Source organism: Heloderma suspectum, chromosome 2 (assembly GCF_057233095.1).
Source record: "Heloderma suspectum isolate Gila_16-S chromosome 2, 16-S_ref, whole genome shotgun sequence".
NCBI lineage: Eukaryota > Metazoa > Chordata > Lepidosauria > Squamata > Helodermatidae > Heloderma > Heloderma suspectum.
The window spans coordinates 342,189,859-342,206,123 of record NC_139459.1 but is presented as its reverse complement, the minus strand read 5'-3'; the positions used below and the strand labels follow the sequence as shown (position 1 = coordinate 342,206,123).

Below are 16,265 nucleotides of genomic sequence, written 5' to 3'. Positions count from 1 at the left end.
ATCACAGGAGAGGGGGAGATCTTCCCCTCCCACCCCTTAAGTTCAGAGAATTGCTGCCCTTTTCCCAAACGGAGATCAACTGACGTACTTTCCCTTTGAACCCCTAGATGGCTGTTCCTTCTCTGAGTCTCTAGCAATTAGCATTTGTATTCCTCATTAGGGTAAATGGAATTAAAGCCTTGGAAAGCAGCCCTTTTGTCTGAGTGTTGATTTGGCATTTGGAGTATTCAGTAGGCAACAGGGGAACTCACATCCCCTAGAGGAGACACTCGGGGAAAACACATTATACCTGTGGAGTAATTTATCCGCCTAATGGTTAATCTCTGCAATGGAATGTGAAAGTAATTTGTTCCTCAAGAGTACGATAAAAGAGACTTGCTCCTACAGGAGCTGAACATTCATTCTGACTCTTCACAGTGGCTCGTGCTCACTTTGAACAAGCTGTGAACTCTGAACTACAGAGGCCAGAGACTGCGAAAGTGAGTACTACATTTTTATTAGAGTGGCCGACCCACCATCTCTGCAACATTTATTCCCATCGCTCCCTCTAAGAGCAAACTCAGCTTGTGAGTGCCAACGGGAAGCCAGAACTAAAGAATGGGGGTGCGGGGAGGGGAGGGGATATGCTGGAAGAGGGCTTGGCTGGCTGGGTAGGACACTGAACAGAAGCATTCCACACTGTGACATTGGGTCGCCATTCCCATTTGTTCCTCCAAATATTCAAGCAAGTATGTTTGCCACTCCCTCCCTCTCCCCCCGCTTTATTGTGCATGCTAATGACAGGTAAAGCTGCAGCTGGGCTCCCACCGTGCCGGTGTGCAGGGCCTCCTGGTCACTGCTCTTTTCGGCTGCACATACATGCGCACAGCTGCTCTCCCTGGCTATCTGGAGGCGTTGCAGTCGCCTCTGCAGGCGCCTTCCCACTTTGGACTGAGCTGTGAGGGACAGTAACTGCGGAGTGGCAGCAGCCCCTCAGGGAGGTGAGTCTCCATACAATCTCGGAAATCCACTTGTCTTTGAGGACAGGGCAGGAGAGTGATCTTTCAGAGTGGGACAGGAGCCCTGGGATCAAGGATTCACCTTAAGCATCCGGACGCCCAGCACCTTGTGTTCCTGGCCAATGAGACCCACTGCCCTCAAGGACTTCCACAGGAAAGCTCCATTGGTGCACCCCCCCACGCAGAGGGAACCGTGTTTCAGTTCCCTGCAGCAGCCTGAAGCCTCAGCCTATCAATTACTTCCACCCCAAGTCACACGGTTTGCTGCTCATCATCACATTCCCTGGATTCAGCTTTCCCTGGCTTGCATGCATCTAGTCCCCAAGGAGAGAGTGAGAGGGCGGCATGGGGAGAGAAGTGGGGTGATTAAGAAGTCCCCCACCACTTCCAAATGTCAGTGGAGCCTAGTGATTATCTGCCATTGTTCCTGGGTTTAGGGGTGCGATTAAGGCTGCAATCCTACACCCACTTACTTGGCAGTAAGCCCCACGGAACACAATGGGACCCACCTCTGGGTAAACACATATAGGATTGGCATTCCCTTCCCTTTGTTCTGTGTGCTTTTAAAGGACGGGCTTTCCTCATTTCCTTCCCTTGCCATTGTTTTCTGCCCGTTCACCTCTTTATTTTCCTCTTGTTCCTTGCTCCTGTTTTTTTTCTCCTCCATGTTCTCCTCCTTCCTCTTCTCTTTCCCCCCTTCATTCCCCCTTCTTGTTTCTGGTCTTCCTTTCTTAAGATCGGCCCTTTACATGTTCTCCCCCACTGCATTTATCTGCGAGTTCTATATGTTTCATTATACAGCCACTAGATGGCACAGTTGTTATAGCCCCACTTCCTCTTTACACAGACAAATCCAACCCGATTCAAAGTGCTTCTTTTTATTAGCTCATTATTTCCGTTACAAATAAAGAAATGGTAGGAAGCCATGGGAGAGGTGCTGGAAGTTGATGACGTCATGTAAATGACACGCACGTTTCTGTGGGTAACCAATTTCAATTGCAGGATAAAAGCCCCATGTGGAGAAGCCCGCTATCATATATCAGGGATCCCCAACCATTTTGTGGCAGAAGGTTGGAGTTGGAAATTTGAATAAGCAGACCCAATTAATACATACATAAATTTAAAGTATTTTCATCCCACTCCTCAACTGGAAAGGATTCCAGATCCCAGCTTACATATAATCAGTAAAACAAGACAGTCTCTGACTTCCAGTTTACAGTCTAAACAAGACATGACACACAAGGGGATCCTTCACATGGAGCTTTTACCCTGCTATTGAGATGGCTCAATCATGGAAGTTTGTGGGAACAATCTTTGTCCTCATCAATAAAATACCCATAACAGATGAACCTGATCTGAAAGGTTCCCTCCTCAAAGGGAACCCCAAAGAGTTGCTCAGTGCCAGAGACCAGTGTGCTGAGTGAGTGACCAGCACCGCATGTTTTCTAAAGGGGTCCAAAGTCAATGAGTTGAGTTGTGCTGGTGGAGCTTCAGAGGTATTTCACAGAGCAGGGCTAAACAGGAAGAGGGCATCAGCTGACCAGAGCCAGTGTCCTGAGCAACAAACACTATTCCACTCTGACAACTAGTCATGGGGTAAAGCTGGAGCACATTTTCCTTGAAAGACAAATAGCTTATCTTGAACATGTTGTAACCTCCTCTAGGACTTTCTCCTTCTAGCTGCTGCAGTGCCTGGTCTCCTGATGCCTTCACTCTCATGCTTCTTTCTTCTCCTGCTCTTTTCACTGGTCTCCAATATTGCTTCTGAAGATGAAGGTGTGGTGGTCACCAGCAGTGGCCCTGTTAAAGGCAAGCGTGTCTCGGCTGGCTCTGGCTCTGTGACTGCCTATCTGGGCATCCCCTATGCTGAACCCCCTGTGGGGAAATTGCGTTTCCAGAAGCCCCATCCACATCAGCCATGGAGACAAGTCTTGGAGGCCACAAACTTTGGCAGTGCTTGCCCCCAGTTCATTATTTATGGCACCCCTGATGCAGCCATGTGGGCTCCCAATCGACCACTCTCAGAAGATTGTCTCTTTCTCAATGTCTGGGTGCCCCATCCACGGCCTTCTTCACCAACTCCTGTCCTTGTCTGGATACATGGAGGGGGCTTCTTCACTGGCACATCATCCCTGGACTTGTACAATGGGACATCCTTAGCTGCTTATGAGAATGTTGTTGTGACCTCCATGAATTATCGCCTGGGCCCTCTGGGCTTCCTTTCATTACCGCCAGCTGCCCCAGGAAACATGGGCCTCTTGGACCAACAGCTGGCCCTGAAGTGGGTAAAGGACAATGCTGCTGCCTTCGGTGGAGATCCTGCTCGGGTGACCATTATTGGCCACAGTGCTGGTGCAGCCTCCGTGGGTTTCCATCTCCTCTCACCAAGTAGCCAGCCCCTGTTTGCCCAAGCTGTGCTTCAGAGTGGAACTGCCCATGCTGTCTGGGCTTGGATGAGTCCTGAGGAGGCCAAGCAGAGAGCCCTGAATTTCAGTCAGCTGCTGGGCTGTCCAGAAGGGAATGATACTGCTGTGGTGAGCTGCCTACAGGAAAAAGAGGCCATGGCATTTGCGCAGCATGATATATTTCAAGAAAGCAAGTTCCTTCTCGACATTCCCTGCTTGCCAACAACAGATGGGGATTTTTTGCCTGATGAACCACAGAAGCTTCTGGAGGCTGGGCATGTTCAGCTTAAACCAATTCTCATTGGGGTCACTTCTGATGAAGGGTCTACCTTTGCACCAAATCTCTTTCCTGGCATCAATGACAGCCTAATCAATTGGGAGCAACTTCTGCAAGGGATAAGGATGACGGTGCGAAACGCAACTGAAGAGGCTGTCCAGGCTGTGGCACTGGAGTACTGCAATGAAAGTCATGGTCCAGCACTGTACCGTTCGGCCATGTTTCAGTTGTGTGGCGATTACCTCCTTGTATGCCCAGCAGCCAAATTTGCTGCAAAGGTCAGCGAAGCTGGGGGTCCTGTGTACAGTTATTCCTTTACACATCACACCTCTGGCTCTGTTTGGCCTGAGTGGATGGGGGCAGCACATGGTGCTGAGGTACCTTATGTGTTCGGGACCCTTGAGTCAGCGGTGGGTGTCAACCAAACATACACGGAGGCCGAGGCTGCACTGAGCCATAGGGTGATGCGGTACTGGGCAGAGTTCTCCAGAACTGGGTATGGCACTAACCTTTTCCTCTTATGCCTTGCTAGGGGTGTATTAAACCCTGCTACCTGGCTCCGCCGGGTTCCACTGGGGGGGGGGGAGGCGCTCCGTCCCTCCCCCCGGAATCCTGGCCAGCCGGCTCTGCTCCGCGGGGATTCTGCAGAGCCGCCGGCCAGCTCCGCCAGCAGCCGGACATCTGGCCGCTGGCTAGCAGGGATGCAAATGGCGGCTGCTGTAGCTGCCGCTGTTTGCGTCCCTGTATTCAGCCGTGATAGGCTACGTAAAGACTTACGTAGCCTATCACGTCTGGGTTAAAACAAAAACAAAAACACATGTACGCAAATGGCGGCGGCTACGGCCGCTGCCATTTGCGTTCCTTATTTTTGGCTGTCTTAGTCTATGTAAATATTTACGTAGACTAAGACAGCAAAAATTAGGGAACAACGCAAATAGCGTAGCAGGCACTAATTGCGTTCCCCTTTATTTTCACTGTCTTAGTCTACGTAAATATTTATGTAAACTAAGACGGCCAAAAATAAGGAACGCAAATGGCGGTGGCCGTAGCTGCCACCATTTGCGTACGCATGGTTTTTTTAAATTTTAACCGAGACGTGATAGGCTACATAAGTCTTTACGTAGCCTATCACGTCGGGGGGGGGGGAACAGACTGCAAATGGCGGCGGCGGCAGCCGTTCAGAAGACCAGCCGCCGCCACTTCCGCCACCGCCGAAGCTGCTGCTGGAGCCGCCGCCGTCCAGAACATCCGCCCCAGGTAAGTCTCATCCCCGGGGGGGATCCACGGAGGGTGAGGGGGTGGCAGGCCGTTCTGCCATGGATTTCGGGGGGCTGAATGCACTGGCATTCGGCCTCACCGAGATCCATGGCGGAATTCTCTGACATCTCTCTGCCTCGCTGCTGTATGAAGAAGGAAGAGCCATCCCTTCAATAAAGCAGGGGCGGTGCTAGATACTGGGAGGATCCTGGGTCACATTGAGAGAACCAAAAAAATGGCACAAATGTGCATATGGTAATTTACATATGCAAATATATGTACATAATTAGAATAATTAGTGTAATTTAACTTTTCTAGAAGGCAAGCTAATTAACCTCTTGCTTGCTTTCAGGACAGATCTGAAATATCCCAAAGTGTGCTTACTTAAAACTTACCCTCTATGCCCCCAGACTTTTCGTCTTTCAGGGTTACAGGCCCAAAGCCAGATGGTGAGGATGGGGTGCTTGCATGGCACCTTAAACGTTTACCAATTAATGAACATGGCACAGTGGCCAGGGCGAGTGTGCGAATGCATTGCAGGCTGCAAACGTATGGAGTAATCCCCATTAAACATAGTGGGCTTTACTTCTGAGTAAATCCTCACTCACTCTTCTCCCCATCCTCCACTGGGGTCAGATGTTGCAGAGATCATCAGGGCCCCTGTGCCTTTATTTCTGGAAGTGCCATTTTTCTCCAGGTCCATGAAAAGCAACACCTTTCAAAATAACTTTTTGTACAGTGGACCCCTGTCTATGACAAGGTTATTTGTCAGCCTCCTCCCTTCCCTTCTGAGAGCCTTTGCTACACAGGCAAAGAAGTTCCTCCAGTAAAAAATGCTGCGCTTGAGAATGGGGAGGTGAAAATCGCCACTGCTGTTTCTCCCGTGCTGCATTGGGTGACTGCGAGCCTCCAAGTTAGGGGGCTTCCAACCATCGAGGCCACAACTGATCAGACTACATCTGAGGCCTGCAACGCGAACCACACCTAAGATGGAGCGTGCTCACTTGTATACAGTGGGGCTCGCGTCTGAGGGAACATGCATAGGGCTGTAGTGTAGGCCGTGCAGCTCTTTGAGTAGAACGGTCGCACAGAAATGTTTGCACCAATTGAACACTACGCTTACACCTTTGTACTGTTCAGGCATAGGGGTTTTAGTAATTCAGATGTAAAAATGACGATGACAAAAGTAATACAGCTGTGGTGATGACGATGATGAGGTTCCAGTACTGTCAACTTTCTTGAGGCCCTGATCATGCCATGTGGTAGGATATACATTTAAAAAAGGGGCAACGAACTCAGCTTTGTTCTCAGCTCACGCACAGCCACCCTCCCTACTGGATTACAACTACGTTTCACTCCCTCTGCAGGAATCCCACGGGGTCGGTGGCCAATGAGGTACAGTGGCCGCTCTACAATGCCACACAGCAGAACTTCTTTCTTCTTAGCACTGAGCCAGCCCAGGTTCTGAAGATCTCTCCTGCCCGGCTTTGTGGTTTCTGGGAAACGCTTCCTTTGAAGGCTGCAGATCCACGTGAGTTCAGCACTTGCTCTGGAAGTGTGTGTTTGGATGGGAGTGTCTTGCTGATATCTCATGGGGAAGATGTTTCTAGTAACATTGCTTTCTATTGGAACTGCCATCTCCTAGATCTGAATGGCTTTATGTATTGCTTCCCTACGTTTTCTGAGCAGTGGGCCTGTTTATTTACAATTGTACAGGTTGAGCCGGCAGCAAGCAAAGCTGTACGTAAGTGGTGCTAGTCCCAATGGAAAATCACTCCAGCACCACCAAGGTCCTTAAAACTGTTTCTGTCAGCCAGAGAGCCCACAGGGATGTTCTCCAGACACCCTCTTTGGTTTTCCTTCCTCTGGCCAAATTCACACAGCACACAATACAATGCTCTTCAAGGTGTGTGGTGTTTCCTCTGGCTCCAACCCCCTTCCCAAATAGGAGGATTTCACATAGCCGTGGAGCCTGGAGTAGCCAACTGCTTTTCAGAACCCACCAGTCAGGTTCCTACTGTTCACTATTAAGTACCATGCTATAAACACACACACACACACACACACACAGAGAGAGAGAGAGAGAGAGAGAGAGAGAGAGCTGGCCATTTCGCATGACAAAACAGCATGATGACAATCGAGTTTTTTGAGTGAAGTAATTTAAAGCAGACTTTCTCCAGTAGTTAAAGTGCTTTTGTGAGAAACCAGCACACAAGCATGATGCTGTGTGGACCCCCACGCCAGTCGCCATGTTTGATCACTCCCAGCTGAAATGCACTGGCAGGACCAACGGTCAGGGAACAGGGAACAGCAACAATCAACCAAAGCCGAGGATGGTAGCTCTGTCTCTGAGATAACAAGTGCCCCGACGTGCTTCCCTACTATTTTTCTTGGCCTGCTGGGAATGGGCTTCACTTGGTACTTCTTATAGCCAAGACCTGAATTAGGGATGTCAGAGAATATCGCCATGAATCTCGGGGAGGCCAAATGCCAGCGCATTCGGCCCCCCGAAATCGGTGGCGAAACGGTCTGCCCCCCCGCCCCCCCGGGATGGGACTTACCTTGGGCGAATCTTCCTGACGGCGGCGGTGGTGGTGGCGGTGGCTGTAGCAGCGGTTCGGCAGAGGTTCGGCTGCAGCGGCTGCGGCAGCCGGTCTTCCGACTGGCTGCCACCGCCGCCATTTCCAGTAAAACAAACAAACAAACAAACAAATACAAAAATGTGATAGGCTATGTAGGGATGGACGAAAGTCCCTTACCTTATCCTGCAGCTTGCTTCGCGGTGGGGGGGAGGAGCTCCGTTCCTCCCCCCAAAATTCTGGGCGGGGTGGGAGGCGCCCCATCCCTCCTCGCCAAAATTCTGGCTGGGGGGGAGGTGCCCCGTCCCTCCGGCCGCGAATCCTGCTGTCCTGCCGGGACGCAAATGATGGCGGCCGTAGCCGCCGCCGTTTGCGTCCCTGCAGTCAGCAGTGATAGGCTGCGTAAATCCTTACGTAGCCTATCACGGCTGACTTGGGGAGGAAAAAAAAAAGCGCGTACGCAAATGGTGGCACCCATGGGCACCACCATTTGCGTTCCTTATTTGGGCACATGTAGTCTACGTAAACATTTACGTAGACTACGGCGAAAATAAGGGCAGCGTAAATAGCAAAATAAGGGCAACGCAAATTACAGGCGGAGGAGCTTGGTAGCCCCATCGAGAGCATCTGGGTTGAAATAAATGGAGCAAAGAATAAAAGGAACCTGGTGGTTTGAGTCTACTATCAGCCACCCAATCGAGGAGAAGACAAGGATGAAACTTTTGAAAAGCAAATAGCCAATGTTTTAAGGAAGCATGATGTAGTAGTAATGGGGGACTTCAATTTCCCCGATATTTGTTGGGAGACAAATTCTGCAAAACATGCCCCCTCCAGGAAATTCCTGACTTGTGTGGCGGATAACTTCCTCCTACAGAAAGTAGAGGAAGGAACTAGAGGATCGGCTATCCTTGACTTGATCCTAACCAACAGAGATGACTTAGTGGATAAAGTAGCAGTTACAGGAACTCTGGGGGAAAGCGACCATGTTGTACTTCAGTTCTTGGTTCTAAGGGAAGCAAAAGCCGAGTGTAGTCAAACGCGTACCCTGGATTTTAGGAAAGCTGATTTTCATAAACTCAGAACAATGATCAGTAAGGTCCCATGGCAAGCGACGCTAGCGAGAAAAGGAGTCCAAGATGGGTGGGAGCTTTTAAAAAAGGAAATTCTCAAGGCACAATCACAAGCAATTCCAACAAGAAGAAAAGGTGGAAGACAACAGAAGAAGCCAATGTGGCTTCACAAAAAGCTTAGGGATGACCTGAAAACAAAAAAGGACACATATAGGAAGTGGAAAGAAGGCCAAGTAACAAAGGAAGAGTACAGGCAGATAGCACAGAATTGCAGGGATGGCGTCAGGAAGGCTAAAGCTGAGAATGAGCTGAGGTTAGCAAGGGATGTTAAAAACAACAAAAAGGCTTTCTTCAGCTACGTGCATAGTAAAAGGCAGAGGAAAGAAATGGTGGTTCAGCTATTAAATAAGGATGGCAAAATGATAACAGATGAAAAAGAAAAGGCAGAGGTGCTCAATTCCTACTTTGGCTCAGTTTTCTCCCAAAAGAGGGTCTATGACCCCCCTGGCAAAGGCGAAGTACAGGCTGAAGGGGCAGGATTGCAGCTTGAGATCGACAGGCATATGGTCAAGGAACACCTCATTTCTTTGAATGAGTTCAAATCTCCAGGGCCAGATGAACTGCATCCTAGAGTCATAAAGGAACTGGCAGAAGAACTCTCAGAACCGCTGTCTATTCTCTTTGAGAAATCATGGAGGACGGGGGAAGTGCCAGATGACTGGAGGAGGGCTAACGTTGTCCCTATCTTCAAAAAGGGTAAAAAGGAGGAACCTGGGAACTACAGACCAGTCACTCTGACATCAATCCCTGGGAAAATTCTGGAGCAGATCATAAAGCAATCCATCTGGAAGCACCTTGACAACAATGCCGTGATTACTTGAAGCCAACATGGATTTGTCAAAAACAAGTCCTGCCAGATGAATCTGATCTCATTTTTTGATCAAGTAACCTCCCTTGTAGACCGTGGGAATGCTGTAGACATCATATACCTCGACTTCAGCAAAGCTTTCGACACAGTGCCCCATGATATCCTGATGAGCAAACTAGCTCGAAGTGGGCTAGATGAAACAACGATCCGGTGGATCCACAGTGGGCTACAGAATCGGACTCAAAGTGTGCTTATCAATGGGACCTTCTCAAACTGGGGAGAGGTAACGAGTGGGGTACCGCAGGGCTCAGTCCTGGGCCCAATGCTCTTCAACATTTTTATGAATGACTTGGAGGAGGAGGTGCAGGGAATGCTGATCAAATTTGCAGATGACACAAAATTGGGAGGGATAGCTAATACTTTGGAAGATAGAAAAAAAATTCAAAGTGATCTGGATAGACTGGAGTGCTGGGCAGAAAACAACAGAATGACATTTAATAGGGACAAATGCCAAGTACTGCACCTAGGAAAAAGAAACCAAATGCACAGTTACAAGATGGGGGATACGTGGCTCAACCACACTACAAGCGAGAAGGATCTTGGAATTGTCGTCGATCACAAGCTGAATATGAGCCAACAATGTGATGTGGCTGCAAAAAAGGCCAATGCTCTTTTGGGCTGCATTCATAGAAGCATCGCTTCCAAATCCCGGGAAGTACTAGTTCCCCTCTACTCAGCACTGGTTAGGCCTCATCTGGAGTACTGTGTCCAGTTCTGGGCACCACACTTTAAGAAGGATGCAGACAAACTGGAGAGGGTTCAGAGGAGGGCAACAAAGATGATCAGGGGACTGGAAACAAAGCCCTATGAAGAGGGACTGAAAGAACTGGGCATGTTTAGCCTTGAGAAGAGAAGACTGAGGGGAGATATGATAGCACTCTTCAAGTACTTGAAAGGTTGTCACAGAGAGGAAGGCCAGGATCTCTTCTTGATCATCCCAGACTGCAGGACATGGAATCATGGACTCAAGTGACAGGAAGCCAGATTCCGGCTGAACATCAGGAAAAACGTCCTGACTGTAAGAGCAATACGACAATGGAACCAATTACCTGGGGAGGTGGTGGGCTCTCCCACACTGGAGGCCTTCAAGACGAGGCTGGACAGCCATTTGTCAGGGATGCTCTGACTTGGATTCCTGCATTGAGCAGGGGGTTGGACTCGATGGCCTTGTAGGCCCCTTCCAACCCTACTATTCTATGATTCTATGATTCTATGAAATAAGGAACGCAAATGGCAGCACCCATGGGCGCCGCCATGTGCATACGCTTCCCCCCCCAAAGTCAGCCGTGATAGGCTACGTAAGGATTTACGTAGCCTATCACGGTGTTTTTTGAAAATCTAGCCATGATAGGCTACGTAAATCTTTACATAGCCTATCACGTTTGTTGTTGTTTTTTACTGGGAAATGGCAGCGGCGGCAGCCGGTCGGAAGACCGGCTGCCGCCCAACCCCCGTCGGGTGCCGCCAGCACCAGGGACATTCGGGAAAGGTAAGCCCCATCCCGGGGGGGGGGGGCGGGGGGGGTGTCGGAGAATTTCTCCACCAATTTCGGGGGGCTGAATGCTTTGGCATTCGGCCTCCCGGAGATTCGTGGAGAAATTCTCTGACATCCCTAAGGCTATGTAAAGATTTACGTAGCCTATCACGGCTAGATTTTTAAAAAATACCGTGATAGGCTACGTAAATGTTTACGTAGCCTATCACGGCTGATTTAAAAGAAAAAAAACACATGTGTACGCAAATGGCGGCACCCATGGGCGCCGCCATTTGCGTTCCTTATTTTGACATGTCTTAGTATACGTAAACATTTACGTAGACTAAGACGGCGAAAATAAGGGGAACCCAAATAGCGTAGTGTCTACGCTATTTGCGTTCCCCTTATTTTCGCCATCTTAGTCTACGTAAATGTTTACGTAGACTAAGATGTGTCAAAATAAGGAACGCAAATGGCGGCGCCCATGGGATCCGCCATTTGCATACGCGCGTGTTTTTTTTTCTTTTAAGTCAGCCGTGATAGGCTACGTAAACATTTACGTAGCCTATCACGGCTGACTGCAGGGACGCAAACAGTGGCGGCTATGGCCGCTGCCATTTGCGGACCCGGCCGGCCAGGATTCGGGGAGGGAGGGACGGAGCGCCTCCCCCCCAGCCAGAATTTCAGGGGGGGAGGGACGGAGCACCTCCCCCCCCCGGCCAGAATTTCGGGGGAGAGGGATGGAGCGCCTCCCCCGCCCGGCCAGAATTTCGGGGGGAGGGACAGAGCGCCTCCCCCCCACCTCGAATCAATTTCATTAAAAGGTAAGTCACTTTCGTACATCCCTACCTGAAATACTCTGCCATGCATATTATTACTTGAAAATAGTAAAGAGAAGGGGGATCATGGAAATGTTGTGTTCTGTGGATCTGTAATATTCTTTGAAAGGGTTTTTTTTTTAAAGAGTATGTGATTCTTGGAAATAAAAGGTGAAGGTATGAAATATGGGGCATCAGGCAGTCTCCACTGCACAGCAAATTCCTCTTCCTCTTGTGCATTTGGCTATCTTGCCTTGCATTTAACCAAGAACGTATCTACACTGCAGAATTCAACTGGTTGGACAGCCATTCTTTCTCCCCAAGGAACCATGGTTCTGCACTGTGTGTGCACATGTGTGTTGGGAGCAGGAAGGCTTCGACAGAACATTCCTGGCACCCTGCTCAAGAGGCTCTTCCCCAAGTTCTGCCATGGCAGCTAAACTGTCATAGAACTGCTGTACGTCAGTAGTCCTCAAAATCCCTCTTTCAGATTCTGACTTCTCCCTGGTTATCTAGCCATGGTCAGGACAGCCCTATTTCTCTGTGCATTTTTTCTTTCTTCTGCAGACCAATCGGGAGAAGATTCTGTTTCTCCAGGCAAGGGGGAAGATGGGAGGACGGAATCCAGTACTCAGTAGAGGGAATCCCCATGAAAGGTCAGCAGGGATGCAGTGGGCTGCTTAGAGCTTGGAGTGATGCAAAGCCCAGAAGAACGAGGAAGAGCGAGAAATGAAGTACCGAAAGAACAAGTGGGCAGAGCACACTGAATACGTAGAAGCAGAACATCTCCGCTCCTTCTCTTCTTTTTGCCCTGCTCTTCTTTTGCACAGTCTGCATCTAAACCTGTTTCCTGCTGCTTCAAGAGCTCTAAATCCAGATCCTGTAAATGTATACCTTGGCACCTCCCCAAAGGGAGAGCACCCTTATCGTGGTCTCCCGTAGTGCCAACAAAGTGAATCTCATCGCTTCCCCGATCCAAACCAAGGTGCATGGTGCCAACCCTGAGGTGATCTGCGAAGAAATAAAACCTTGTTATGCCTTGCACCCCACTTTGAGCTGTAAAATGTGTCATGGCTTCCAGCATCACCCAGGATTCGGTTCCCTTAGAAGGAAGTCACTGGAGACTTATGATGAAAATAGCACTGGTGGACTGGGGAATGGGGTGGATGGGGAGAGACTGCATTTGGGAGCCCTCCAAGTTGTGAGGCCCCAGATCTCAGTCAGAGAGATCTGGGCAGATTTTTATAGAGTCTAGCAGATCATTGTGTTTGAGAAGTGTAGTGTTAAGTACCCCTCCTAAAAATATGCAGTGTGCCTTTTTTCTTTGCCTAGTTTTCTCTGTGTGAGTGTTTGTGTCTGAGATTATCTATCTATCTATCTATCTATCTATCTATCTATCTATCTATCTATCTATCTTTGTAATTAATTGATCAGAGTATCTACTGTATATAGTCAGTCTGTCTGTCTGTCTGTCTGTCTGTCTGTCTGCTTTCTTTGAAAACAGACCCAAAAGTTTTATAGACATCCCATGGTGGTTTTTTTTTTTTTTTTTGAGGGGGAGGGATTGTTAAGGTAAGATTACCCCCCAGGTCTGTAGCCAGGTGATCAGCTGACTGAGATCTGTGGGACCTTATAAGGTGGTAGATGAATGAGACTCCACAAAATAGTTACAATTCAGTTCAGTTCATTATAGCAGGTGAACAAATGTTATACTAAGTTTCTAGTCACTAAACAAGCATACTTACGCACACATAATAGTCTGATGGCCAGACAGAATAGTAGCGGGTGGCAGAGGCTGAGATCTGATTGGGCACACTTGCCCCTCTTGACTTATTATTTATTTATTTATTTCATTTCATTTCATTTCATTTCTATACCGCCCAATAGCCGAAGCTCTCTGGGCGGTTCACAAAAACTAAAACCAAACAACACACAATAAAACAATTTAAAATATATAGAACATTAAAACCACAATATAACAATACAACCACAATAAAACCTAGCAGCAGTACAGGAGTTTAAAATACAGATTTAAAACAGCAAAGATAAAAATTTAGAAAGCTAAAATGCCTGGGAAAATAAAAAGGTCTTCACCTGGCGCCGAAAGGAGTACAATGTAGGCGCCAGGCGAACCTCACTAGGGAGCTCATTCCAGAGCCGGGGTGCCACAACAGAAAAAGCCCTCCTCCTAGTAGCCACCCGCCTCACTTCCTTTGGCAGGGGCTCACGGAGAAGGGCCGCTGATGATGATCTTAAGGTCCGGGCAGGCACATATGGGAGGAGGCGATCCTTCAGGTAACCTGGCCCCAAGCCGTTAAGGGCTTTGAATGTTAACACCAGCACTTTGAATCGGGCCCGGAAATGGACTGGCAGCCAGTGCAGCTGGAAAAGTACTGGCGTAATATGAGCTCGCAGGCCAGTCCCTGTTAACAATCTTGCTGCCCTATTTTGGACCAGCTGAAGTTTCCGGACCGTTTTCAAAGGCAGCCCCACGTATAACGCATTGCAGTAATCCAGACGAGAAGTTATCAGAGCATGGATAACTGTAGCTAGGCTCTCTCTGTCCAGATAAGGGCGTAGTTGGTATACCAGCCTAAGCTGATAAAAAGTGCTCCGTGCCACTGAGTTCACCTGTGCCTCAAGTGACAGTTCTGGATCCAAGAGCACCCCCAAACTACGAACCTGATCCTTTAGGGGGAGTGCAACCCCCTCCAGAACAGGTTGAATATCACCTAGCCGGGCAGACGAACCACCCACTAACAGTACCTCCGTCTTGTCTGGATTGAGTTTCAGTTTATTAGCACTCATCCAGTCCATTACCGTGCCCAGGCACTGGTTCAGAACAGCCACTGCCTCACCTGGTTTTGATGAGAAAGAGAGGTAGAGCTGGGTGTCATCCGCATATTGATGGCACCTCAGCCCACACCTCCGGATAACCTCCCCCAGCGGTTTCATGTAGATGTTAAACAGCATGGGGGATAGAATAGAGCCCTGTGGAACCCCATGGCACAATTGCCATGGCACAGAGCAATAATCCCCCAGCACCACCTTCTGGAATCGGCCATCCAAGTAGGAGCGGAACCACTGTAGTGCAGTGCCTCCAACTCCCAACCCAGACAACCTATCCAGAAGGATACCATGGTCGATGGTATCGAAAGCCGCTGAGAGGTCCAGGAGAATCAACAGGGTCGCACTCCCCCTGTCCCTCTCCCGGCAGAGGTCATCCCATAGGGCGACCAAGGCAGTTTCTGTTCCAAAACCAGGCCTGAAGCCCGATTGAAATGGATCTAGATAATCCGTTTCATTCAAGAGTGCCTGGAGCTGTCCTACAACCACCCACTCAAGCACCTTGCCCAGGAAGGGGATGTTGGCCACTGGCCTATAATTGTTAACATCCTCTGGGTCCAGGTTAGGCTTTTTCAGGAGTGGTCTAATTACTGCCTCTTTTAAAGCAGCAGGCACCACTCCCTCTCTCAAGGAGGAATTTACAACCTCCTGGACCCAGCCGGACAACCCCTCCTTGTTTGATTTAATAAGCCATGAAGGGCAAGGGTCAAGCACACAAGTGGTCGATCGGACTTGGCCAAGCACCTTGTCCGCATCCTCAGGCCTCAGTAACTGAAACTCATCCAATAAAACTGGACCAGACGGTGCTCTGAACGCCTCTACCAATGGAACTGCATTAATGGTGGTGTCCAATTCATGACGAATCTGAGCGACTTTATCCTCAAAGTGCTGCGCAAACTCGTCACAGCGTGCTACCGAGGGTTCCACCGTCTCTCTCCCTGGCCCAGAATGTAAGAGGCCGCGAACCACTCGGAAAAGCTCTGCCGGACGACACTGAGAAGATGCAATGCTGGTGGAAAAGAACTGCCTCTTTGCCACCCTCACCGCCACAGAGTAGGCTCGATAGTGGGCTCTTACCTGTGTTCAGTCAGACTTCTGCTGCTGATGGCCTATATGGATTGAGGATGACGATCCCTTCTCTCCTGTGCACAATCCATGTATCCCTTCTCATCTTCTGCTGAGTAGTGACAAATGCTGCGTTTGTTATCAAAGTCCACAAAACAGATGACGAGGCATATGCACTTCAGGGTATCTTGTGAGCAAGTTAACACTAGACCATGCTTTGGTACAGTCAGGTCACACTCCAACACAACTAACAGACGCCTGTCTTCCACAACTGCAGGTTAGCTGCTGTCATGGATGATCTCTGTTACATGACTCTAGGGCTGGATCTACACTTATGGCCTTTTTTCGCTTCCAATGAGGTTTCACTGCCCGCCTTTCACACTATGCAGTAGCCGCTTCGAACTGGAACAGGAATTTCCCACTTCGGTGCTCCTGCTTTCGATACCCTAATATCCCGGTATTTCCCCTTAACGTGCTCTGATTTTCCGCCTTCGCTACCATATCCAGTCATAGTCCCCTCCCCCGCCTGTCCATGTGGGGGTGTTTG

At 49.2% G+C, this 16,265-nt stretch overlaps 1 protein-coding gene across 3 annotated transcripts; it reads left to right on the top strand.

The window, feature by feature from the left end:
• Window positions 1-348: 348 nt before the first annotated feature.
• Window positions 349-15,463, top strand: LOC146355264 (acetylcholinesterase-like). Of its 3 annotated transcripts, none has more exons than XM_084840813.1 (4): window positions 349-479; window positions 2,663-4,176; window positions 6,305-6,468; window positions 12,374-15,463. In XM_084840813.1, exons 2-4 carry the CDS (start codon window positions 2,702-2,704, stop codon window positions 12,442-12,444), a joined length of 1,710 nt encoding a protein of 569 aa, XP_084696939.1. In that variant the 5' UTR covers window positions 349-479; window positions 2,663-2,701; the 3' UTR covers window positions 12,445-15,463. The 3 variants fall into 3 exon arrangements, with proteins under 3 accessions (XP_084696939.1, XP_084696936.1, XP_084696938.1); XM_084840810.1 differs by having other exon boundaries at window positions 358-479; window positions 2,679-4,176; XM_084840812.1 differs by lacking the exon at window positions 349-479 and adding an exon at window positions 895-980 and having other exon boundaries at window positions 2,679-4,176.
• The last annotated feature ends 802 nt before the right edge of the window (window positions 15,464-16,265 follow it).